At 36.1% G+C, this 25146-nt stretch overlaps 2 protein-coding genes across 3 annotated transcripts in view; one reads left to right on the forward strand and one right to left on the reverse strand.

The window, feature by feature from the left end:
- Positions 1 to 592: 592 nt before the first annotated feature.
- On the reverse strand, positions 593 to 16102 carry wdr12 (WD repeat domain 12). The gene is given in 13 exon segments (NM_199557.1): positions 593 to 1126; positions 4526 to 4598; positions 6484 to 6616; positions 6694 to 6799; positions 8324 to 8464; positions 8963 to 9045; positions 9192 to 9237; positions 9917 to 10071; positions 11954 to 12069; positions 12147 to 12253; positions 12843 to 12937; positions 15638 to 15732; positions 15955 to 16102. Coding segments are annotated over 13 exon segments (1269 nt in total). The 5' UTR covers positions 15996 to 16102; the 3' UTR covers positions 593 to 1048.
- Positions 16103 to 20863: 4761 nt separating this feature from the next.
- tcf23 (transcription factor 23) overlaps positions 20864 to 25146 on the forward strand; it is a 10212-nt gene continuing 5929 nt past the window's right edge. For both annotated transcript variants that reach the window (XR_012407643.1, XM_001342557.6), the window contains exons 1-2: positions 20864 to 21697; positions 24725 to 25003. Coding sequence is in view for 1 of the 2 variants with exons in the window: in XM_001342557.6 (XP_001342593.5) it covers positions 21569 to 21697; positions 24725 to 25003 (408 nt within the window). In the remaining variant the exon portion in view is untranslated. The remainder of the gene's footprint in view (positions 21698 to 24724; positions 25004 to 25146) is intronic.

Here is a 25146-nt window from a genome sequence, read left to right on the forward strand (position 1 = left end):
ATCTTCCGGCTGGAAGCGTAAGTACACCAACCGCCATATGACCAACCGCTGACGGAGGTAAGTTAGAATAAATCAATATTATTTATTTTGTTATGACAAAATATAACGACTAACATTATATAGAAACTGTGAGGTCATTGATTTCAAAACATTTTATCCCTTTACAAAAATTAGTTATGGTTTTGTAACCTTTCTTTGGTAGATTGTTCACTATTTGTATTTAGTTTTATTACAAACATCATGGTTAAATTGTGGTCAGTAAACGCACTCTGTAAAAAAGCTGGGTTCTGCAGAACTGTCAATAATTAATCATAAAACAATTAAGTTGTCCCGAAAAAACTCCAGAATTGCATTGATTTAGCTAATTTTCAATAAATAGATTGAATAAGCAGCAGAAAATAGTGTGTGTGTGTATAACAAACCCATGTTTACTTTGTGATTAGCCTGGATTTACAACCATATTTACATTTTATTTTACATAAAACCATGGTTAATTTTTGTTAGAAGTACGCAAAAGCATATCAAAATGCATTAATTAAAATATATTAACTAAGACTTCTCAGTTAATCAATCTTGCACAACTAAACAGCAATTTAACAAATGCATCATTTAATATTGGTTTAAGAAAAGGCAACAGAGTAAAAATGGACACATGTTTTCAGACACTGTATTGAGATTCACAGGATTTATATCAAACAAACAAAAATATAACACCATTTGTCTGACTCATGAGCAGAACACATTAAATTACATGTAAATTACTGTTCAACCATTTTTTTGTGTAAACTGTTGCACTGAACTGAATTTAAAAACCAAGAACCATTTGAGACTATATTTTTGAAATACAAGCAATTTATACAAGAATTGTTCGATTAAGCAATGTGAGAGGAAGAATATGATGAACATCCACATGATTTACAAAGAAATGTGTCTCTTGTAAGCCTGTGAGGTCTTGTTTGTTTGGAGATGCAACACTTTGTAGGTTATAAAGCAGAGTTGTTGTTGTTTTTGTTTCTGAGGTGATCCTAAAATGGCCACCCTGAGGGCTTTATGCTCCTGCGTCTGAGACACAAGCGGCGTATCTGTATGTGTAGAGTTTGTTATCTGCTCCTCCACTCAATATCAACTAGAGAAAAGAGAAGGATTTAAAGATTAATCACAATTATACAACAACAACATTAAATGGTTTAATGATTAGATGTCAATTTACGATTGTAGATCTTTCATTTTAGGTGTTCTCTCAGGAGCATGTTAATTGGACTGCTAATTTAAATAATGTTTAAACAGTTTTAAGAGGATTGTTCTCCCAAAAATCTAAATTCAGTTTTCATTTAGTCATCTGGTGTTGTTCTAATATCCTATTTATTAATTTGTTTGTTTTTCAGTCGTCAAGATTTTAAAAGTTAAATTTAGGCTTTTTAGGGTGTGAATTTAAAAAAGTAATACATTAAAGCTGTGTAATATTGTCAAACATATCTCAATATTTTCAAAAGATGATAATTTAATATTTTGATGAGTTTGTTGATATTCCTCTTATTAATATTGCGTGTGGTGGTCAGTTTACAGCTGAAACATTTCGTTTCTGATTAAGGGCTGGGTTTTCACTTTAAACCAAATGTCAAATTCCCACAGTTGTCCCTGGCTTTCACCGACTAAAAAAGCAGAATTTCCATGACATCTAATGACAGGCTGCTGTTGCACTTATACATTAATAATAAAGTATTAAAATAATAGGAACATTAGCTAAATATTGTCCATGATTTTAATAGCTACATGGGAACAACAATGGATAATTTACAGTGCATGTGGAAAGTATTCATAGCGCTTCACTTTTTCACTTTTTTTGTTTTGTTACAGCCTTATTCTAAAATGGATTAAATTCATTTATTTCCTTAAAATTCTACACACAATACCCCACAATGACAATGTGAAAAAAGATTTCTTAAAATTGTTGCAATTTTTTTCTAAATAAAAAAGCTGAAATATCACTTGTACATCAGTATTCACCGCCTTTACTCAATACTTTGTTGATGCACCTTTGGCAGCAATTACAGCCTCAAGTCTTTTTGAATATGATGCCACAAGCTTGGCACACCTGTCTTTGGAAATTTTTGCCCATTTCTCTTGGCAATTCCTCTCAAGCTCTATCAGGTTGGATGGGAAGCGGGGGTGTACAGCCATTTTCAGATCTCTCCAGAAATGCTCAATAGGATTTGGATCTGGGTTCTGGCTGGGTCACTCAAGGACATTCACTGAGTTGTTGTGAAGCCACTACATATATATTCTGGTGGTGTGCTTTGGGTTATTGTCCTGCTGAAAGATGAACCGTCACCCCAGTCTGAGGTCAAGAGCACTCTGAAACAGGTTTTCAGATGCATTATGGCAAATTCCAGGCAAACTTCTGTCTAGGCACTCTACCATACAGGCCTGATTAGTGGATTGCTGCACAGATGGTTGTCCTTCTGTAAGATTCTCCTCTCTCATCAGAAGAATGCTGGAGTTTAGACAGAGTTACAATCAGGTTATTGATCATCCTCCCTGACTAAGGCCCTTCTCCCCTGATGACTCAGCTTAGATGGCCGGCCAGATCTAGGAAGAGTCCTGGTGGTTCCAAACATCTTCCACTTACGGATGATGGAGGCCAATGTGCTCACTGGAACTTTCAGAGCAGCAGAATTTTTTTGTAAGCTTCCCCAGCCTTGTGCCTCAAGACAGCCCTGTCTTGGGAACTGTCCAGACAATTCCTTTGTCTTCATGCTTGGTTTGTGCTTTGACATGCACTGTCAACCCTGGGACCTTATATAGACAGGTGTATGCCTTTTCAAATCATGTCCAATCAACTGAATTTACCACAGGTGAACTCCAATTAAGCTGCTGAAACATCTTAAGAATGATCAGTGGAAACAGAATGTACCTAAGCTCAATTTAGAGCTTCACAGCAAAGGCTAACAATACTTATGTACATGCGATTTTTCAGCTCTTTTATTCTTAATAAATTTGCAACAATATCAAAAATATGTTTTCACATTGTCATTATGGAGTATTGTGTGTTTAATTTTGAGGAAATAAATGAATTTAATACTTTACATTTAACCAAAGCTCCTTAAAAAAAAACAAGCAGCAGATGGACTCAATTTTTTAAATAATACAACAGGAGAAACGAAAAACAATGGCTATGAAGGAAGTCAGTGTCGAAGGCTCATAGCCGAAACATTTGTTTTTCTTTACTACTGTTGTATTATTTAATACATTATTGACATCGGACCATCTTTGCTACTTGTCATTTATGGAACAAACTTTTTAAAATCCTAGGATATTCCAGAAATTCCATAACCTGTTGGAACCCTGTAAGGGGCACAATCTTAAATATCCTCAATTAATTTATGTGGCTTTTTTTTTACCTATATAAGGGTCTTTTTATATACTTAAAAAGGTTGTACATACATTACGCACATTGTAAAGTTGACGCTTAGTTAAATAAGGATAACAGTATTTGGCTGTTACTAATGAAAAAACAAAACAATTATCAACAAAATCTATCTTTGAAGTTAGAGGTGACCGAAGCATCATTATTAGGGCATTATTAAAATAATATAATATATATAAAATGTAATTTTATTAACGAGCAAATTGCATAATTAGAACTAAGGAGTGTTAGAAGTCAAAATAAGCCTTAAAATAAACATTTAATATTTTTAAGAATATGCAGCAACTCAATATTCAAAAAAGCGCTCTTCACACAGGCGAGGACGTTACGGAAATTTTCCGGAAAAGAGCATTCACACATCCATTCCAAAATGCCGGTAAATTCTGACATAATTCACCACAAATGAGCTTTAAACGGCTGCGCTTGTATTTGTAAACATTTGACTAAATTACAAACTCTGTGGATGATCAATATTGTGAACATCTTTCGCAGGATCACTTTCGCATGTCGAGATGTTCATAATATGTGCGTGTGCAGGCGCTCACAGGCTGTTTCATGGGCACACGCAAAGCTTGAAGGTAAACAAACAACGGCTTATCATAAGCATCTCATCGATGATTATTTAAACAGTTGGCATTAAGAAGAACATATAAACGGGATCTGACTAACTTCTAGCAGCTAAATGTGTCTGGAAAAATATTCAAAGGCTTTTTTTCTCACAAACCGCGCGGACGTAAATGCGTCTGACTGTTGTGATTGGCTAAAGCAGACGTCTCACGTCAACACGTGCACGCGCTTATTACGGCAATCTTCCTTCTGCATTCACACAGCGCAGCATTCCGGCAAATTGCCAGTAATGTTACAACTTCTCTTTCCGGAAAATAGCCAGAACGAATTTACCGGTATTTTCAAAAAGGACCTGTTCACACTTTTCCGGAAAAGTCTGTATGTGTGAAAGGGGCTTCAGTTTCTTGAAATCCCATGAAAACAAAATCAAGATTAGCACACCTGTCCTTAAAAATGATCACAAATATATTAAGCATTATGATTTCACAGATACAGAAAACAGATACAGAAAAAGAGAATGTATTGTCATACCCCATTCTCTGTCCAGTCAGCGCACAGTACTTTGTCTTCATGAGCAGCAAGATCATACAGAGGTGCTTTACAGCTGTGAAGAAGAAGAAACCAGCACTGTTAGGAACAGACAGACACGCGGAAAAAGAGAGGGATTTAGAGTATAACATACAGTTAAAGCCAAAACTAATAGCCCCCCAGTGAATTCTTTTTTAAATATTTCCCAAATGATGTTTAACAGAGCAAGGAATGTTTCACAGTATTTTCTATAATATTTTTTCTTCTGGAGAAAGTCTGATTTGTTTTATTTCGGCTAGAATAAAAGCAGCTTTTCATTTTTCAAATACCATTTTAAGGTCAATATTGTTAGCCCCTTTAAGCTAGTTTTTTTTTTAGAACAAACCATCGTTTTACAATAACTTGGCTGATTACCCTAACCTGCCTAGTTAACCTAATTAACCTAGTCAAGCCTTTAAATGTCACTTTAAGCTGTATAGAAATGTCTTGAAAAATATCCATTCAAATATTATTTACTGTCATCATGGCAAAGACAAAATAATTAGAGGGGGTTGTTTGACAAAGTGGCGTGTGACGTGTCTGAAAGGAATCCAGGGCTGAGAAGGGTGCGCGATTTATTTGAGGACCAGGAGGGAGACGCACGATTTCCGGGAGATTATCAATTATGAGTCGCGCAAATGCAGAGACTCCCAGAACTTCCGGGAGACTTGGTATGTCTGAATATCACATTTAACAACTATAGTGAGACGTGATCCAGCGGTACTTCCCTGATAAACTTTCCGATGTGCACTGCTCTCTCGAGCTCAGAGGAGCGCATGTCAGTGTGTGTGGTTGTGTGTGTGTGTGTGTGTGTGTGTGGCTGTGTCTGTGTGTGGTCACGTGATGTGCGTTTTCAGGAGACGGAGAGATGTTCAGAAATGCTAGGTAAAACACGCTGTGGATGTGGATCATTTTCGTTCTTAAATGCCATTTTAACACTAAGACGTATTAGTGTAAACGGGGCCCGAGTGTGTATTTTTCACGAGCGGGTTTGCGACGGGGGCATGGTGGAGGATCGGCGATGCCGGCTCAGCATCATGTTGTCAATTGACCATGGGTAGGGCCAGATGGAATCTGCGGACGTTTTTTGCTATTTCTGCAGAGAATTTTGGTAAAAATCTGCGGATTTCTGTGGAATTATTTTGGGAGTATCCAGCGGAGTATAACTTACACTTTAATATATTAAATAAAAGTAATAAATTACTGAATAAAAACTGAATAAATTCCGATTTACACATTTACTCAAGTAAATAAACAGAATTTATAATGGGCTAAAAAACTGCAGAAATTGCAGAATTCTGCGGAAAATCTGCGGAATTCTGCGCGCGCAGATTCTGTGGCGGCCTAACCATCGGCGATGGACGATGGCATCGCCTATCGGCCCAGCCCTAGTTGGTTGTACAAGTTACATTTTACCACCTCAGAATTGTGTCAAATGGCAACAACTGCAGTGGAGATCAAAAAAGAACAATTCAAGAGCTCAGATGCTAAGACCCCTGTTATTAAGCAGTTTTTTTTTTTTTAAACACCATTTTAAGATCAATATTATTAGCCCCCTACATATATATTTTTATTCGATTCTCAACAGAACAAATACATAAATTGTGTACAAATTATACAATGACTCTGCTAATTAACCTAACTACCTTAATTAACATAGTTAAGCCTTTAAATTGCCCTTTTTTCCTTTTGCTCTTGCTAGTATCTTGAAAAATATCTAGTAAAATATTATTTACTGTCATCATGGCAAAGATAAAATAAATCAGTAATTAGAATTGAGTAATTAAAACTATTATGTTTAAAAATGTGTTGAAACTATCTGCTCTCCGTTAAACTGAAATTGGGTAAAAAAATAAACAAGGGGGCGAATAATTCAGGGGGTTTAATGATTCTGACTTCAACTGTATCTGTGATTCATTCACCTCCTGGTGTCCCACAGTTTCACCACATTATCTAGAGATCCCGACACCAGCTGATGTTCATGAGACGGAGCCCATCTGACTGCTGTCACCCAGCCATTGTGAGACGTCAGTGAGAGGAGAACTAGAGAGCCGTCTGAAAGAAAAGAGAGAGCTGAGCGATGGTAATAGCTGTTAGTTTGAGAGGAAATCATTATGTGGCATCTTTGGTACCTTTAGATCTGGGGTCCCACAGACGCACATGTCTGTCAGTGCTGCCCGATGCCAGACGACGACACAGTGGAGAGTAGGAGATACAGTTGAAGACCTTACTGCCCGACTGCAATCAACAACATCAGTCTATCAATCCAGCAGCCTTCATGTGTACGTTTCCCATTTATTCAAACCATTTCTTAGTATTGCAGAAAACTATCATTGTTATTTTTAAGAAGTCTTATTACTAAATATTATGAATATAATTTAGTTATATATATTTTTAAGTAATATTTTTTTCCAATTATCCATAATTACATTGTAACAAAACAGAATATTACATTTGAAGTCAGAATTATTCGCCCCCCTGTTTAATTTTTCCCCAATATCTGTTTAACAGAGAGCAGATTTTTTTTTCAACACATTTCTAATCATAATAGTTTTAATAACTCATTTCTAATAACTGATTTATTTTATCTTTGTCATGATGACAGTAAATAATATTTGACTAGATATTTATCAAGACACTTCTATACAGCTTAAAGTGACATTTAAAGGCTTAACCAGGTAAATTAGGTTAACTAGGCAGGTTAGAGTAATTAGGCAAGTTATTATATAATGATGGTTTGTTCTGTAGACTATCGAAAAAATTTTAGCCTAAAGGGGCTAATAATTTTGACCTTAAAATGGTTTTTAAAAAATTTAAAACTGCTTTTATTCTAGCCAATAATAAAACAAATAAGACTTTCCCAAGAAGTAATAATATTTTCAGACATACTGTGAAAATTTCCTTGCTCCTGTTAAACATCATTTGGGAAATATTTAAAAAAGAAAAAACAAAATCAAAGGGGGCTAATAATGTAGACTTCAATTGTATGTCCAAATGCTTTTGATATTATCATTTAAAAATAATATGTATAAACCTCATTTTTTGAAAACTCTTATGAGTAACAATTACTAATTATTTCTTAATAGTGCTGTGCAAAGTTCATTATGATTAAAAACATCCAAAATAAGTTTGTTTAGACATAATTTAAGTGTGTGTGTATATGTATATGTATATGTATATATATATATATATATATATATATATATATATATATATATATATAAAAATATATTTATATATATGTATGTATGTATGTATGTATGTATATGTATATATATATATATATATATATATATATATATATATATATATATATATATATATATATATATATATAAAACACGCATGCATATATTTGAGAAAATGTTTATTTATATTTTAGATATAAAATATGATATAAAAAACAAGAAATACAAGATAAAAAATATGTACACAAATTAAATTATATATCAATTGAAATAACTACGTAACAAAATTTGTTTTGATTAGTTTTGTTTTATGTACCTGTGTGTATATCACATAATCACACAGAATTTAATTAAAACACCATATTTTGTAAAAATTATATATATTTATATTTCAAAATTGGGATAAGTACAGGTTTTTAAAATTATATTTACCTATAACATCAATAATAATAAGTAATATAGTTTCTTTTTATAATATAATAAAAATGATATTGGACAAAATAAAAAGTTCTATTAATTGTAGTTTTATAGCAGTTGTAGACAGGGTTTTAACTAAATAACTGTCTTCACTTACTAATGTACTCTTCTGCCCACCGGTCTCTGCATCCCAAAGACGAATAGTGTGATCCCATGATGCACTGCACAGCTCATCTGCATCCATCCAGAGCACAGAAGACACTGCCTCATTGTGGCCAGACAGAGTCATGAGCGGAGTCTGGAGAGGAAGAAAAAGAGTCGAAAACTGGAAAGCACTAAAATGTGCACCTTCAGTACAATGTAAGTTGCAGTGGATAAAACGATTGCAAATAGATTCTGGGTGTCACGGTGGCTAAGTGGTTAGCACTGTCTCCTCCCAGCAAGAAGGTCGCTGGTTCGAGTCCTGGCTGAGCCAGTTGGCATTTCTGTGAAAAATTTGTGTGGGCTTCGTCCTACGGTTTCCCCCACAGTCCAAAGACATGCGCTATAGGTGAATTGGGTTAATTAAATTGGCCATAGTGTGTATGTGTGTGTGTGTGTGTGTGTGTGTGTGTGTGTGTGGTAGTGAATAAGGATGTATGGGTGTTTCTCAGTACTGGGTTGCGGCTGGAAGGGCATCTACTGCATAAAACATATGCTGGAATGGCAATATGGTTGGCGGTTCATTCCACTGCGGTGAGCACTGATGAATAAGGGACTAGGCTAAAGGAAAATTAATAAATGAATAGATTCTCACCCGTGTGAGCCCCATCTGCTCAGTTTTCTGTTTTTTGCGTGGTCTGTTGGGTTCTTCAATCTCATCCTCTTCTTCTGTTGGCACTGAGGAGGACAAAAACAACAATGCAAACCAGATTTAATATACATTCTTTAAAATCCGTTCACTATTTTCCTTTTTAACATGAACATTCTTGTTTTTAAATTACATTTCTGATAGAAGAAAGGTTTAACAGAACCTTAAAACCTACCTGCAGACCATATCTTAAGCATTTTGTCCCATGAGCCGCTGCAAAACTGTAGAGCAAAAAACATGAAACATATTAATGGAAAATCAAGCGCATTATTTTTATCATTAATCCTAATACATATTTTTTATTAAATGTCTGCTTTTAAAAGAAGGGTCTGTTGCTCACCAAAATTACATTTATTTGATCTGAAATACAGCAAAACCATAAAATTGTGAACTTTTTTTTTTTTTTTACAATTTAAAGAGACAGTTCACCTAAAAATGATCATTCTGTCATCTTTTATTTATCCTCCACTTGTTCCAAACCTGTTTTAGTTTCCTCCCTCTCTTCAAAACAAAGGAAGATATTGTGAAAAATGTTGGAGGAAAATGGGTAATGGCTGCTTTTTCCAACATTCTTCAACAGATCTTGTTTTGTGTTCAACAGAAAAATGAAATCCATATATGTTTAGAACCACTTGGGTGTGAAAAAATGGTGAGGATATGTTTGAGTGAACTGTCTCCTTAAGAAACCAGAAATAAGAAGCATTGCTTATAACTATCAACTGTAAAAACAGTTGTGATGATTTATATTTTCAGGTAAACTGTTCACATTTGTTTTCAGGATGAATGATCACAAAGTGTCTTTATTATTAGTTGTGTTCAATTTAATGTATGCTTTCTCAAATCAAACATCTAAAAAATGTAGTAACCATAAAGACTTTAAGAAATTAAAAAAGCACAAACCTTTGTCCTAGTGGGGTCAACAGCAATGGTGTCGACGCTTCCTGCATGTCCTCGACAGCAGTGTCTGGCCTTCACTTTGTTTCGTTCAGAATTCCACTCCCATAACATGACAGTTTGATCCAGAGACGCCGTCAGGAGCACAGAGTTCAAACCATCTGAAAACCACACATCCATCAAACCATCAGGTGGATTCAGAAAGATCATGACCGTTAGTTCTCTCAGGGTCTGTTTATCATAAAGTTATGTATCTTAACCTTCCTGTCGTGTTCGGGTCAAATCTGACCGATTTACAACTTAAATCACTCAAAAAATATTGTGTTTTACATCTGATCACCTCAAGGCCTAATGATATCCTTCACACTGTGCATTTGAACATATAAAAGTGATGATCATGTCTTTCATTGAATTTTGAGTGTTTTAATCAACCTTGTTACACCTGTGGTGTTCCCGATCAAAAGTGACCGCCATAGGAAATGAATAGGCATCCAGGCTATGTTCATTCATCAGGCAGAAAACATCCCCACACACACTACCCCAACTTACTCACCCACTCCCTTACTCACTCGCTATTATCACGCTCTAAACTGACCAAAGTATAACGAGTGCTAGTTCTGTGTCCATGCTCACCGTATATACCCTCAGTCACTATTCCCTATATTAGTACACTTGAAGGACTGAAAATTCGATCACTCAGAACACAGGAAAGGATAGAATTTTGTTTGTGCTTTCCTGGTTGATAAATCATTCAGATGGATTAAAATTTCAATTTCTTTGGTCAGACTCTGTGATAGTTATTTTAGTGAGCTGTCTATTAGTAATGAAACAAAAGTATTTTGATTTTTGTCATCTATTGTTCCTTTTGTACTATATTTTCTGCTCCTATTTTTATTTTAATTGCAATTATTTTATGTCTAATTGTGTAAATTCTTGTTAAACACTCCTTTGATACATTGTTCACAGCTAAAGAATGTTGAATAAAAATTTAGTGGAGAAAAATGTTTTTTGTGCTAATATAAGAGAAGTTAAAACAGGCTGGGAATACAAGAAGTAAGGGGCAGGATGTGAACACGACAGGAGGGTTTAACATCTTAAAGTTTTTTGCGTGTGTGTTGGATGTTCAATAATCCCTGTGGCAAAACATGCATTATAAAAGCTATTTCCTTGTTATTAGTATTTTGTATATTTAGGTTCATGCTTAAAAACAACAGTGTGAACTCTAAGTTAACCATGACTAAACGTAAGGTTTTACTTATGATCCATAACAACTTAATTAAGAGCCAAAAAAAATGGGTAAAAACCCCTTTAAACATTCACACTCAAATTCATACATAATAGGAATGCACCAAATTTTTGGTCGGCATAAAGTATCAGCTGAAAATTGCGATCTAGGCGTTTGGCTGAAAGAGAAAATATGAAAAAAAGGCTATGCTTGTTCAGTGAACTGAATTTGCTCTACCTCCAGAGAGACACTGCGCACAGTGTGAAGGTGGCTTTCACACCAGACACGGAAAGCACTGCGCTATGAAACCCATTCATATTAATAGCTTCCACTGCACAAGGGTGGTTGACCAAAGCACAAGAGCAGCAGAGTTCACCTTAAACTAGATTGTACACGTGCTACTGTAAAAGTTAAAAATAGCTCAACATTTACCTTTTGGATATTCTGTGTACAGTCTATATAGTGCACTTATTCCTGCTGCATGCAAAAGAGCTACTATGCTTTCATGGCAAAACTCATTCACTGTCATTAAAATTTTACTGTTGATAAAATGTTTATTTCATTAGCTTGCGTTTTTAAAATGAACATAATTCAAGTAACTGACTAAGAATTTAAATGTCTTACAATATGAATTTATATTATTTAATAAAATAAAAAAATAATAATTACAAAGCATTTTTCATTTTGGTTTTTGTTGTGCATCTAGAATATTCGGTTTTAGGCCAGAATTTTCATCCCAATTGTGTAAATATAAGCAACTCATACTGGTTAATGATCAATATCATTGAAATACTGGTTAATATAATCCAGATTCTGACCTCTCTTCACCCAAGCCACATCTTTCACAACATCAGCATGTCCAGCCACAGTCATCACAGCCTTCCCCTCCATAGACCAAATCCGAGCCGTCTTATCATAAGAGCCTGTCAGGATCCTGGGGAATATTTTTTTTTTAAAATCAGCCGAGCAAATAGATATTTTTATTTTAGTTAGGAATGATTAGAAGCGCACCATTCAGAATCTGCCTCCACAGAGCTGATCCAGTCATCGTGCATGATACATTCCTCAGGCTGAGGGGCCGTGAACTTCTCCACATACTCGATTTCCACCACCTCTTCCTGTAAACACCAACATACGACAGAAAAATATGTACAAATATTCCAAATACAGTAGATTACTGCATGCTCATCAACAGGGCTGCATTATACTGGAATAAAATACATTTTGAAAGATTTATTACACTACGAAAATTTCACCAGATGACTTTAAAAGCTCTATTCGTCGTTATTTTATAATGGATGTGGTCATTTTGCAGGAGATCATATCTGCATAAAATAAAACAAACTAAATAAAAAGTGTAGATCAATACCTCAAAACAAAGTAAAATGTTAAATACACAGTGCTTTATGTCTTCTAGGGACAGTATTCACAGTGTTTTACTAAGAGAGTATTTAAGTAGAGGAATTGAATAATCAGGTAAAATCACAATGTATAAATGAAATGAACAGTGCTTACATTTCCATATTTTCAGCCCTAACTTTTACCACTGGATTAAACAGCTTCAAGGGGCAAAAAAAGGGATTTTAAAAGGGAAAAAGGGAACAAAACTGGGACCAAGCTGAATATTTTCTATAATATCAGATGACCAGTGAATAGACTCTAGGTGGTCCAAAACACATGTGTGCAGGTAAAACTACCCTGCCGTACCGTTGAGATGTTCTCTGTCTCAATGTGTTTGTCCAGCGAAGTGCGAAGAAACTGACCTCGAACCAGGAAATCAAACTCAACATGCTTGTGTCCAGCTGTTAAAAGTCACACAAGAGATTGTAATTACTGATATTGTAAGAAACATCTAAAAAAATATTGCAACTACAAAATTTAGAATCATTAAAGGCACAGTAAACTATCACCACTAGAGGGCGCGTATTCACAACAAACAAAGGCATGTTTTGATGACAGTTTGGCTTGAGTGTGGCATCATAAGAGTTGTCATCTTCATTACATCCTACAGGACTCAGAAATATGCTGAAATCATGTTAATGGTATTAAAAATGTATTATCATGGTAGTCTGAAGCAGATTAAAACCCAGTGACGTAAAGCAGTATTGAATTTCTGAAGCAATTGCTGATGAGAGATCATAGATATTTACATTAGATGTCGCCTACGCTATTGCTGTCTATTGGAAGGAATGCATCAATAGAGCTTCCATTTTAGTACAGGGTAGCGCTCCTTTGAAATGAATGCTGGTCCAAGGTGCAGTGGAGGACTGTGGCCATCTAGATCCAGAGATATTCACACATATACACATTTATCTATGATCAGGAGTTTTCCCGGTGGTCAGTGTGCAAATATTTTTTTAAATGTAGGAAAATTGAAACTTTCTACATCAATGAATAAGTGATCGCATGGCCATTGCAGACAAAGAGTGTGTGTTTGTGTGCACGGTATTATCCTCCCTCCCTGTTAAATTTAATCTAATCCATGTATCGAAACACACACCCTCTCCTTCACTTCTCATTCTAACAAAGGTAGTGATTTGTTTATGAATGAATCTTCATTATGTACAACTTGTTCTCTTAGCTGACAAAAATCCAAGTTTTTAGCAGTGCGGCATCTTGTCATATTTCATTTACATTGTTCATTTACATTTAGGTCACTGGTTCGAGTGACAGCTGAGTCAGTTAGCGTTTCTGTTTGCACGTTCTCCCTGTGTTCGCGTGGGTTTCCTCCGGGTGCTCCAGTTTCCCACACAAGTCCAAAGACATGCTGTACAGGTGAATTTGGTCAGCTACATTGTCCGTAGTGTATGTGTGAGCATGAGTGTGTATGGATGTTTCCCAGTGACGGGTTGTGGCTGTGAGGGCATCCGCTGCGTAAAAACATATGCTGGATAAGTTGGCGGATAATCTGCTGTGGTAACCCTTGATTAATAAAGGGACAAAGCAGGACAGAAAATGAATAAATGTTAGCTTTTTTATTCACCAAAACTAGCACAAGCCTAGAATTTAGTGCAAGTTGGTGCTACTTTGCCTTATGATCAGTGCAGTAAGAGACTGTATTATCATCAATAACATTACTTGTTTAGCACAAAAGTTCATAACATACAAAATCATAAAAAATAAAATCTTACCCAAGGAATGTTCCGCCTTAATGCTTTGTTTGCTCGTTACTACACCCGTACACAGCGCTAAAGTCCAGCATCGTCACATTGGCTTTAGTCTTGACTAGTGCAGTTGAATAACATTTGTGCTGGGAGCACTGTACAAAAATGGTGGCGCTATTGATGCATTCTCAGGGTCCGGATGCGATATCTAGTAGTGTTTTATCAACTGGTGGATCGCTTTTGGGTCGCGGGACCATTTTCAGTGGGTCGTGGAGTGTGTGGTCAAAAAAACAACAAAAGTTTAATTTTTAACTTATTTTGACTTTTATTTTAAAATGCGTGCACGACAACCCTACCGTTTGACGTGAAATTTCATTTTAATATGGCAACAAATGTCAAAGTGCAAGTCAGCCCTGAATATGTAAAGAATGGGATTTGCATGTATTGACGACAAAAAAGACTTAAAGCCTCAGCGTGTCATAAGTAGTGAGGTGCTCTCACAAGAGAGCATGAAACCTTTTAAATTAAGACGACATTTAGACACCAGACAACATGATTTATTAACAGTTCAGTTTAGTTCATAGTAACTGAACCTTTCCTTACCCTAACCACTGTTTACAGTATTTGTCGTTTTTACTTTGCAATATTTCTATAATTTGATACATTTTGTTAAATGACAGCAATAAAATATAGTTCATTTGTAAGTCTTTGTGATTTTCTTATGATTTATCTGTCACTACTTGTGTATGTAAACAAATAAATACAAATTAATTATAATTCCTAAAAATGTATTGTAGTTCCTAAAAAATTGGGTAGCAGCTTAATGACCATGTAAAAATGTGGGTCCCGTGGCCAAACCAGTTGAGAACCCCTAATCTAGTGTATATATCTATGATGATGAGAGATGAGGGCGACGCAGCTTTTTATTATGCCACAGTCCACCACTGTTTTATCCTTATAAAAACATTATATATAATGTTAAAATGCTGCTCTGTGCTGTCTAATAAGACATACAACACTTTAAACTGTCTTTGGTGTTTTAATGAAAAAGCAAAATCAAGTGGAAGGTGTGGGACGTCATTAGCTTGATCATTAGCATGGCCACACAGGACACAGTTCGTTTCACAAGTTAAAACAGAATATTTCCCAGAATTTGAACATTCTTCGAAACATTTGGGATAATGTAAGTGCATAACTCAGCAAAATATATAATACTATATGGCAATTTATAAAACATTTGAATTGTTTTTGGAAACTATAACATTCTGTGCCTTTAAATCACTATTATTTGATTCCACTTATTTTTTTAGAAAACAGTGGATAACACAGGACAATCACGCTGCATCATAACAAATTGACAACACTCGATGAAAATGAATAACTGCTCCAGAATCTGACCGTTCTTGGCTTCCAGCAGTTTGTTGATGACACCGCTGAGATCTGCAACCTCGGAGGAGGCAGGGATGGAGAACGGAACATCATCTACCAGATATCTAGAGAAGAGCATAAAAACACAGCTCATACACTTTACACATCTACTAATCTTATATATCTTAAAAATCTGTTAACACACATAAACGACGAGCAGAGTTTATAAAGAAGTCTTATGAACACTGATTACTGCAGAGCAAATGTCAGCTGGGTATTACTTACGAAGCTACAGCTAAACATCTAAGCTAACTGTTAGCTGTGCTATCGTGGACATTTATACTCACTTTTTGTTTTCGGTGAAGAACCGAGCCTGTAGCTGCGACATTTTGTCTTATTATAAGAAAACCGCTTAGAAAACACGCGATAAATGAATCGGCGAAGTTCAGTGTGTATGGGGATACTTTGCCACCATGTGTTTCCCAATGCGTGCCTGGAGAAGGCATGACAGTCGATTGCAGATGGCAATCGACGATCGACAAATGCGCTGGCAACTGCTTATGTCTGTGTTGAGCTACACGTTTAAACAAGAAGTTTAGTAAAGTTTCTCTGTATTGCGGATTTTTTTTTTGCGTTTAAATAGGTTTCATAAAAATATATATCTTAAAGTAGAACAGCTAAAATATCAACATTAATCTCACGTCTACAGTCTAAAGTTACCAGGGCCGGAGTGGGACTCCTTTTCAGCCCTGGAGTTTCAAGCCTTTGACCGGCCCACTTCACTTCACGACTTACTATATTAAAATAACGTAATTTCCAATTTTATAATGACACTATCACGTCTTTTTCAAGGACACAGCTGCTTTAGAAGTTCAAATATTTTTCATAAATATGAGAACATTAAAGGGTAGCTAAATCTCCATCAGTATTCTTTAAAACATCACAATTTCCTTTCCTGCTATATCTGAATATATATTCTGTGCAAAATTCTTTATAGATATATATACCTTTTTAACGGTGGTCACACAAAAAATAAAAATAAAATATGTACACCTACATAAGTAACCCAAACAGTATTGTATGTTTAACACTAAAAATGAAAAAATTAAAAATTCAATAAAAAGACTCAGATGGGGTTTGAACTTGGGTCAGTCGTAACATAACGTGCCGACCGCTGGACCAGTGTTATGATGCTGTGTAGAAAACTACTTTCTATTGATGACCTAATCTTTTTTCCCCTTTTTAGATTTCTGATCAAGTTATGTCAGATTTAATGTAGTGAATCATCTGATTTTCACTGAGCAGGTGTAATATTCATTCATATTAATATATTAAATTTTTATATTCACTGAGGTGCCGCTGTTTGGAGTAGAATGATAGTTACATAATCATTAACATGCAGGCTGCATTTTGCTCACGGGGCTGTGGGAAAAGCTGCGGCAAAATAAAGAATAAAAAGAGTGAGGCTATGGTCAAATAAGTAAATAAATTTAAAAAAGAGCGACTGCTAAGAGTTCAAGCAGCTAGGGACACCGGCCCTCGTGACCAAAAAATGGACCGGCCCAGCAGGAATTCTCCCGGTCCTCCTGATTAGCCAAACCGGGCCTGAACGTTACACTCTGAAGACATTATAACAGATACATTCAGAAGGCTACTAAGATTTATAAACATACCAAATGCTAATATAACTCAGAATATAAAACGGTTAAATTAAACTAAAATGTAATTTTAACCTTAGAAATATTTTGATTTAATAGAAATATTTCTATTTATAGTCAGTAGATTGTATATATTTCAAATGCAGCCTCATTTTACATCTCGTAAAAAGGGGGATAATAGGTTCCCTTGAACTAAGAAACCTCAGATTTCTCTGACCCAGCTCTGGCCCACACAATCAGCTTTTGCTTGGCCCACATGCCACAGTAAATTACCCAGGTAGTAAAGAATTCTGGCCCAGATTTGGCTTATAGCTGGCACAGCAGACATTCCTCTGGCACAGGCATACAGCATGTGGGCCAAACATGGTCTGCCTTTGGCAGAGGTGGCACCATTTTTAAGGTGGCACACAAGATTTGGGCCAGATTTAAAATGTATAATTGGCCCAGATGTAAAAAATTAATATGTGGGCCACGTACTGTACGCTTGGCCTGTCTTGACCCACATTTAAAATACATTAAAATTATTTTTAAGTAAAGAAAAAACTGCTAATCAGGTCACTTTGAGAAAGAGCACGCCCGTAATGTGCCTAAAGTGCAATGCTTCATGGGTTTATCAATTTCATTGCAATCGTGACACACCAACCTATCTGGCCCAGTTCTGGCTCAGTGGCCCACACGGGATCTGCGCGCACAGAATTCCCAAATTTCCGCAGATTTTTTAGCCCATCATTAATTCTGTTTATTTACTTGAGTAAATGTGTGTAAATCTATATTTATTCAGTTTTTAAATTAATTACAGTAACATTATTGACTAATGTGAAAATGCTCATCTGATTTATGTACAATACAGTTTGTAAAGTATTATTTTCTGTCTTTAAGTAGAGATATTATATGAGAAACTTGCTTTGTTTACCAAATAAAGTGAATCTAATTGGATTTGCATTTTGAACATTAAATAAAAGTTAAAAAGATATTATTTTAATTTCACATATTAAGGTTTTAGTTATGATACTCCCAAAATAATTCAGCAGAAATCAGCAGATTTTTACCAAAACTCCACAGAAATAGCAAAAAATGTCCGCAAATTCTGTCTGGCCCTAGTTATGAGTTATTAACTTGGCTGAGACTTGACCCAGAAATGGTCCATGTTTGGCCCTTGTCTGGAAGCCAAACTTGGTCCAGCCATGTACCGTAATTCACTGCCGCATGTGGGCCAAGTAAAATCTAATTGCATGAGCCAGAGCTGGGCTAGAGAAATTTTGTTATGTGGGTACGGTTGGCTACATGACTGGACCAAGTCTGGCTTCCAGACAAGGGACAAATACATAGACCATGTCTTGGTCAGCCAAGTAAATAAGTCATAACTGGGCCTGAACTGTGTCTGATATGTTGGTGTGCATCGTTGAGACACCAAAGTAAGTAACTTTTCTAGGGAACAAGTAAAGTAACACATTGCTTTAAAAATTCATTCATTCATTCATTCATTCATTTTCTTGTCAGCTTAGTCCCTTTATTAATCCGGGGTCGCCACAGCAGAATGAACCACCAACTTATCCAGCAAGTTTTTACGCAGCGTATGCCCTTCCAGCCACAACCCATCTCTGGGAAACATCCAGACACACATTCACACACACACTCATACACTACGGACAATTTAGCCTACCCAATTCACCTGCACTGCATGTCTTTAGACTGTGGGGGAAACCGGAGCAACTGGAGGAAATCCTCGCAGGGAGAACATGCAAACTCCACACAGAAATGCCAACTGAGCCGAGGTTCGAACCAGGGACCCAGCGACCTTCTTGCTGTGAGGCGACAGCACTACCTACAGCACCACTGCCTCGCCTGCTTAAAAAATAAGTCATAATATTTGAGTTACTTTTTAACTTAATAATTTTTTTAAAAGCTTTTAAAAATTACATTGCTGAATTAAATTAGTGTAATCAGACAGAACCCAAGATGACAGAGTCTTACATTTCTGTGATGGAAGTATTCTTATTATTTTGAACACAGAGAAGAAAAGGGGATAATAGTCTCAATAAGCAATGATTTTACTGGACTAATAAGAGAAAAATATAAAAGCAGCAAACACATTGCTTTCAACTTTCAGTAATCTGTATACGGCATGTACAGTTGAAGTCAGAATTATTAGCCCCCTTTGAGTTTTTTCCCCCTTTTTTCCCAAATGATGTTTAACAGAGCCAGGAAATTTTCACAGTATGTCTGATAATATTTTTTCTTCTGGAGAAAGTCTTATTTGTTTCATTTCCGCTAGAATAAAAGCAGGTTTAAATTTTTTAAAAAACATTTTAAAGTCAAAATTATTAACCCCTTTAAGCAATATTTTGTTTCCTATTTGTCTACAGAATTAACCATTGTTATACAATAACTTGCCTAATTACCCTAACCCGCCTAGTTAACCTAATTAACTTAGTTAAGCCTTTAAATGTCACTTTAAGCTGTATAGAAGTGTCTTAAAAAATACCTAGTCAAATATTATTTACTGGTTGGCTAGTGGTACTGCGCACTGACATATAGACATATACGCCACAGCCATATCACCCTGCAGCCCAAGACCGGTTACTCACTGAAGCTAAGCAGGGCTGAGCCTGGTCAGTACCTGGATGGGAGACCACTAGGAAACACTAGGTTGCTGTTGGAAGTGGTGTTAGTGAGGCCAGCAGGGGGCGCTCAACCTGTGGTCTGTGTGAGTCCTAATGCCCCAGTAAAAGTGAAGGGGACACTACACTGTCAGTGGGTGCCGTCTTTCGGATGAGACGTTAAACCGAGGTCCTGACTCTCTCTGGTCATTAAAAATCCCATGGCACTTCTCGTGAAAGAGCAGGGGTGTAACCCCGGTGTCCTGGCCAAAGTCCCTCTATCGGCCCTTACGATCATGGCCTCCCAATCATCCCCTTCCACCGAATTGGCTCTATCACTGTCTCTCAATAGCTGGTGTGTGGTGAGTGCACTGGCGCCATTGTCCTGTGGCTGCCGTCACATCATCCAAGTGGATGCTGCACACTGATGGTGGTGTGGAGAGACCCCCCTCATGATTGTGAAGCGCTTTGGGTGTATGTATGTTCGCGAAATCACTTTCGCGAACGCTCACGCTCAATCTGCCCAGTTGGTGGAATGAACTCCCTAACTGCATCAGAACAGCAGAGTCACTCGCTATTTTCAAGAAACGACTAAAAACTCAACTATTTAGTCTCCACTTCACTTCCTAATCTGCAATTGCCTATTTGAATATCACACTAACTGTACAAAAAAAAAAAAAAAAAAACTACTAACACTTCCCTTCTTAGACTTTACAGACCTGAAACTTGCCTTTAGTACTTATTCATTGTTGCTCTTAGTTGTGTAAATTGCTTCCTTGTCCTCATTTGTAAGTCGCTTTGGATAAAAGCGTCTGCTAAATGACTAAATGTAAATGTAAATGTAAATGTATGGCCATACACAATAAATGCGCTCTATAAATACACATTACATTACATTGCATTACATAGCACCAGCGTGCTCACGGCAACCTGAGTTCGATTCCTGGCTTGAGGTCCTTTGCCGATCCTTCCCCTCTCTCTCTGCTCCCAATGCTTTCCTATCTGAATTCTCTACTGTCTACAGGAATAAAAAGTAACACAACTAGTTACTTTTTTGGAGTGTAACTGAATATTGTAATGCATTACTTCCAAAAGTAACTTTCCCCAACACTGTTGGTGTGTTTTACATTGTGTGCAACCTCTGCCAAACCCTGGTCATGTTTGGCCCACATGCTGTATGCCTGTGCCAGATGAATGCCTGCTCTGCCAGCTTTTGCCAAATCAATTCTTTGCTACCTGGGTTGTTTTCTTTTACACCATACTGAAAACAAAACACTTTACGGAAAGCCAAAAAGGCCAAAAACTCAAAACTGACAGGGTTTTTCCCCAGCTCAACGTAACATCAGGTCTCTTTATCCACATATCCTTGAGAAGCGTGTCCTGATCAACAGCCGTCAGTCTGACAGTAACTCTGCAGTGTTTGGGTCACGGCGCCCCAGCAGGCCCAAGGGGTCGAGGCCGCGTCTGCTGTGGGTCTGCAGCTGCAGGACGGCTCTCTGCATTTCCCAAGACCCTTCTGGGGACTCCACGCACATCTCCCGAGCCTCTGCTCCCTTGGCAGTGAGCACCCGTGGGAGGCAGAGCCAGAGATAACGCAGCGCTTGAAGATCCACACATTACCTCACAGAGAAGCAGAGGGAGGAGATGAGGAGACGCACGGCCTCTTCTGTCATTTAGAGAGACGGGTTCAGCCGGCGGTGCCCATGGCGGAGCGGGCGCTGGATGAGGACATGGCCTGGCAGAGAGGTGAGGATGGAGGAAAGAGCCTGAGGACGCAGACGTGGAACCAGACGTGTGTCAAACTGGCAACGCAGAGAGAGGCAAAGAAGTGGGTGAGTGCAGGAAAAGGTGGATGGAGCCACTTGGGTTTTATTAAATAACATATTTTAGAGAACATATTTATCTGTAAAAAAATTATTCATTGGATTTGCTTGATTTTTAAGGTAAGTGGTTGCAAACAATTTATAAGGGCTGTATTTTATCAAAGCAGTACATTTAATTAGTGTGTTTAAATTCTGCCCATATTGAAACCTCAAATTCATTCATTTTCTTTTCGGCTTAGTCCCTTTGTTAATCTGGGGTTGCCACAGCAGAATGAACCGCCAACTTATCCAGCATATTTTTACTCAGCGGATGCTCTTGCAACCTATCTCTGGGAAAGCAACCTACTTACCTTAAAATAATTTAGTTCATTCAATTAATAATTTTGTTCACTGTAGATATGTTTAAATTTAGTGGCAAACTTTTTTATTTTAATGCTAAATACATGAGAAATATTTAATGATAAACTATGAATAATATAGTCCAAGAAATATTAATATTTAAAACTATCCCACTTAGAAAAATACATTTTATTTTTACTTTTAGTTGCATTTTATTTTTTTATTAGAAAATATGCTGCTTATTAATTTGTGTAAACATTAAAGGCAACAAGGAGGCATTTCTTTGGTCAAAAACTATAATAGATTTCTTTTTAAAATAGACAATGTTTTTTGAACCTATATAAAAAAACACACATACAAAATGTAAAAAGTATAATAATCAAAATAATCATTTGAGTTCATCAAAATGTATATAAATTACTATTATATTAATATTAAATATGAGACATTCTACCAAAAACATACATTATCTGTCCCTGAAATGAAAACATATACAGTTGAGGTCAGAATTATTCGCCCCCCCCCCCCTCTGTTTCTGTTTACTGGAGAGAAGATTTTCTCAACACATTTCTAATCATAATAGTTTTAATAACTAATTTCTAATTACTGATTTATTTTATCTTTGCCATGATGACAGTAAATAATATTTGACTAGATATCTTTCAAGATACTTCTATACAGCTTAAAGTGACATTCAAGAGCTTAGGTTAATTAGGTTAACTAGGCAGGTTAGGGTAATTAGGCAAGTTATTGTATATTGATGGTTTGTTTTGTAGACTATAGGAAAAATATATAGCTCAAAGGGGCTTATAATTTTGTCTTTAAAATGGTCTAAAAAAAATTAGAAACTGCTTTTATTCTAGCCGAAATAAAACAAATAAGAAGAAAAAATATTATCAAACATACTGTAAAAATGACTTGCTCTGTTACTCATAATTTGGGAAATATTTAAAAAAGAAAAAAAAATCAAATGGGGGCTAATAGTTCTGACTTCAACTGTAAATACAGTCAATAAAAGTATTTCCTCTCAAAAAATGTCTAAAATGGCATGATGGTTGATTTCTAGGAGTTGTTCTGTAAAGGAATACGTCATTCATTTGGTTCTCAGATTTCTTTTCTTTATTAAAAACACTTTACAAATGTATAAACTCTGCCATTGTCCTTGTCCTCAGCCCGACTGATCCTACAGCTTTAATAGTTTAGTTATGCTATGGATGGTTATTTAGAAAAAAAATGTAATTCAGTTGACATCAGTTGATTAAAAACATCAGATTATAAATACATTCTACAAATAAATACTATTTTACAATTGTCCACATGTTTCCGTCTGTCCTGTCACATTTGCATTCAATTTAACATAAAATGTGTGCATTACACGTTTAAGGCTCTGACTCGGAGTAAGTGACATCATTCGACGGAGAAGCTGACAGTGATCAGTGATGTTCTGTCATTGAATTGGAAGATTTTCATGCTTGTTTTTGTATGATTATTTTGAGGACGACAAGCTTAAGTCAAGCCCTGTCACATTTTTTAAAAGTGAAAATTTACATTTCTGGTAGTATGTCATATACTAAATCTAATTATAAATAGGTATATTTTTTCAAACTTTTTTGCTTATAATTTAATTTGTAATCATTTCCCTACAGAAACTGTGGATTTGAACTCAACTATACAACAGGTTTAAGACTCACTTTTTAAGAAAACAAAAATGACTGGCAAAGTACAATAAAAATACTATTTGAGTTCAAAATGTACTGTTTAATGCAATCTGATTTTTATCATTTGTAATTATTTGTTCAGTTTAATGAGAATGAAAGAAAAAAGTACTGTTAATTTTCTGACAAGTAACAAATAATAATGAATTTCAATAATAACAACTGATCAAATTGAAAACAATATTAATTAATAAACAACCTTTAAATGCACTTATAGTTTTTTCTATAATTTGTGTAGTCAGGGTGCGAATTACAGGGGGATTTGGAGGGGATTGACCCCCTAATTAAAGCTTGATCCCCCCTGAAGGGGGATACAACAAGTATGGGGGGGTCAGTCTTTTAATAGTCGTTTAATAAGATATAGCTTTCTCTGACGTACAGTATAAATATATATATTTATATTGTACCCCCTTCCCCCGTGCCAATCAATGCTTGGAAAAATATCATTAAACAGTCTGAACTGGCAGTTCTAGAGCACCAAAGCACATCTTTGGTATTCACAAACCATGTTTCTTGTAAAATAGGTGCTTATATCTGCATGTAGCCTAAAAAAAGAAAAAATAGACACATCATTTGTATAGTTTGACCTACAGTAACATGTAAAATAATCACTAAATATCCATCAAAACTCTGAAAATGTTTACATTTTGTTATTTGAGATGTAATTTAAATACATTAATGAATTTGATTGCATTAGCAAACTACTACTGAAAAAATTAACCCCCCAATCTTCAATAATTCACACCCTGTCTATAATTAAACTATTAATCCAACCATACAATCATTAACCGCATCAAAGAGTTTTGTGATGCAAAAAGAAAACAGTAAATACACTCTGCTTAATGAATCTCTTTTTAAAAATAAGTCCATAACACTATAAGACACCTAATATTAAGTAAGACACCTAATATTAAGTAAGACACCTAATATTAAGTACGACCTCCTTTAAAAAACTTTTTCATATTTTTTTCGATGGTCTCAGGTGAAGTCTGGACCGACAGCGTCATCCAGAGCCTGTAAGAGTCAAACGTCTCCAGAAAACGCAGCGAGAGAAAGGAGTCGAGTTCGTAACCTCAGACAGGCCTTCCACAGCCTGCAGGCGGCTTTACCCTCCGTCCCGCCAGACACCAAGCTCTCCAAGCTGGATGTTCTGGTTCTGGCAACCAACTACATCGCCCACCTGACTGAGACCCTGGACCAGGGCGGCATGTTGGGTGACCAGAGCGTCTTGCAGAGAGTCGAGTACCTGCATCCAGTGAAGGTCAGAGACTTTCTTTTGTGGTTGCCATGATGACAGTACATCATATTTGACTTGATATGTTTCAAGACACTATAGTGTTCAGCTTGAATTTAACATTTAAAGGTTTAAATAGGTTAATTAGGGAAGTTAAGGTAATAGGCAAG

This window comes from Danio rerio, chromosome 6 (genome assembly GCF_049306965.1).
Source record: "Danio rerio strain Tuebingen ecotype United States chromosome 6, GRCz12tu, whole genome shotgun sequence".
Classification (NCBI taxonomy): domain Eukaryota; kingdom Metazoa; phylum Chordata; class Actinopteri; order Cypriniformes; family Danionidae; genus Danio; species Danio rerio.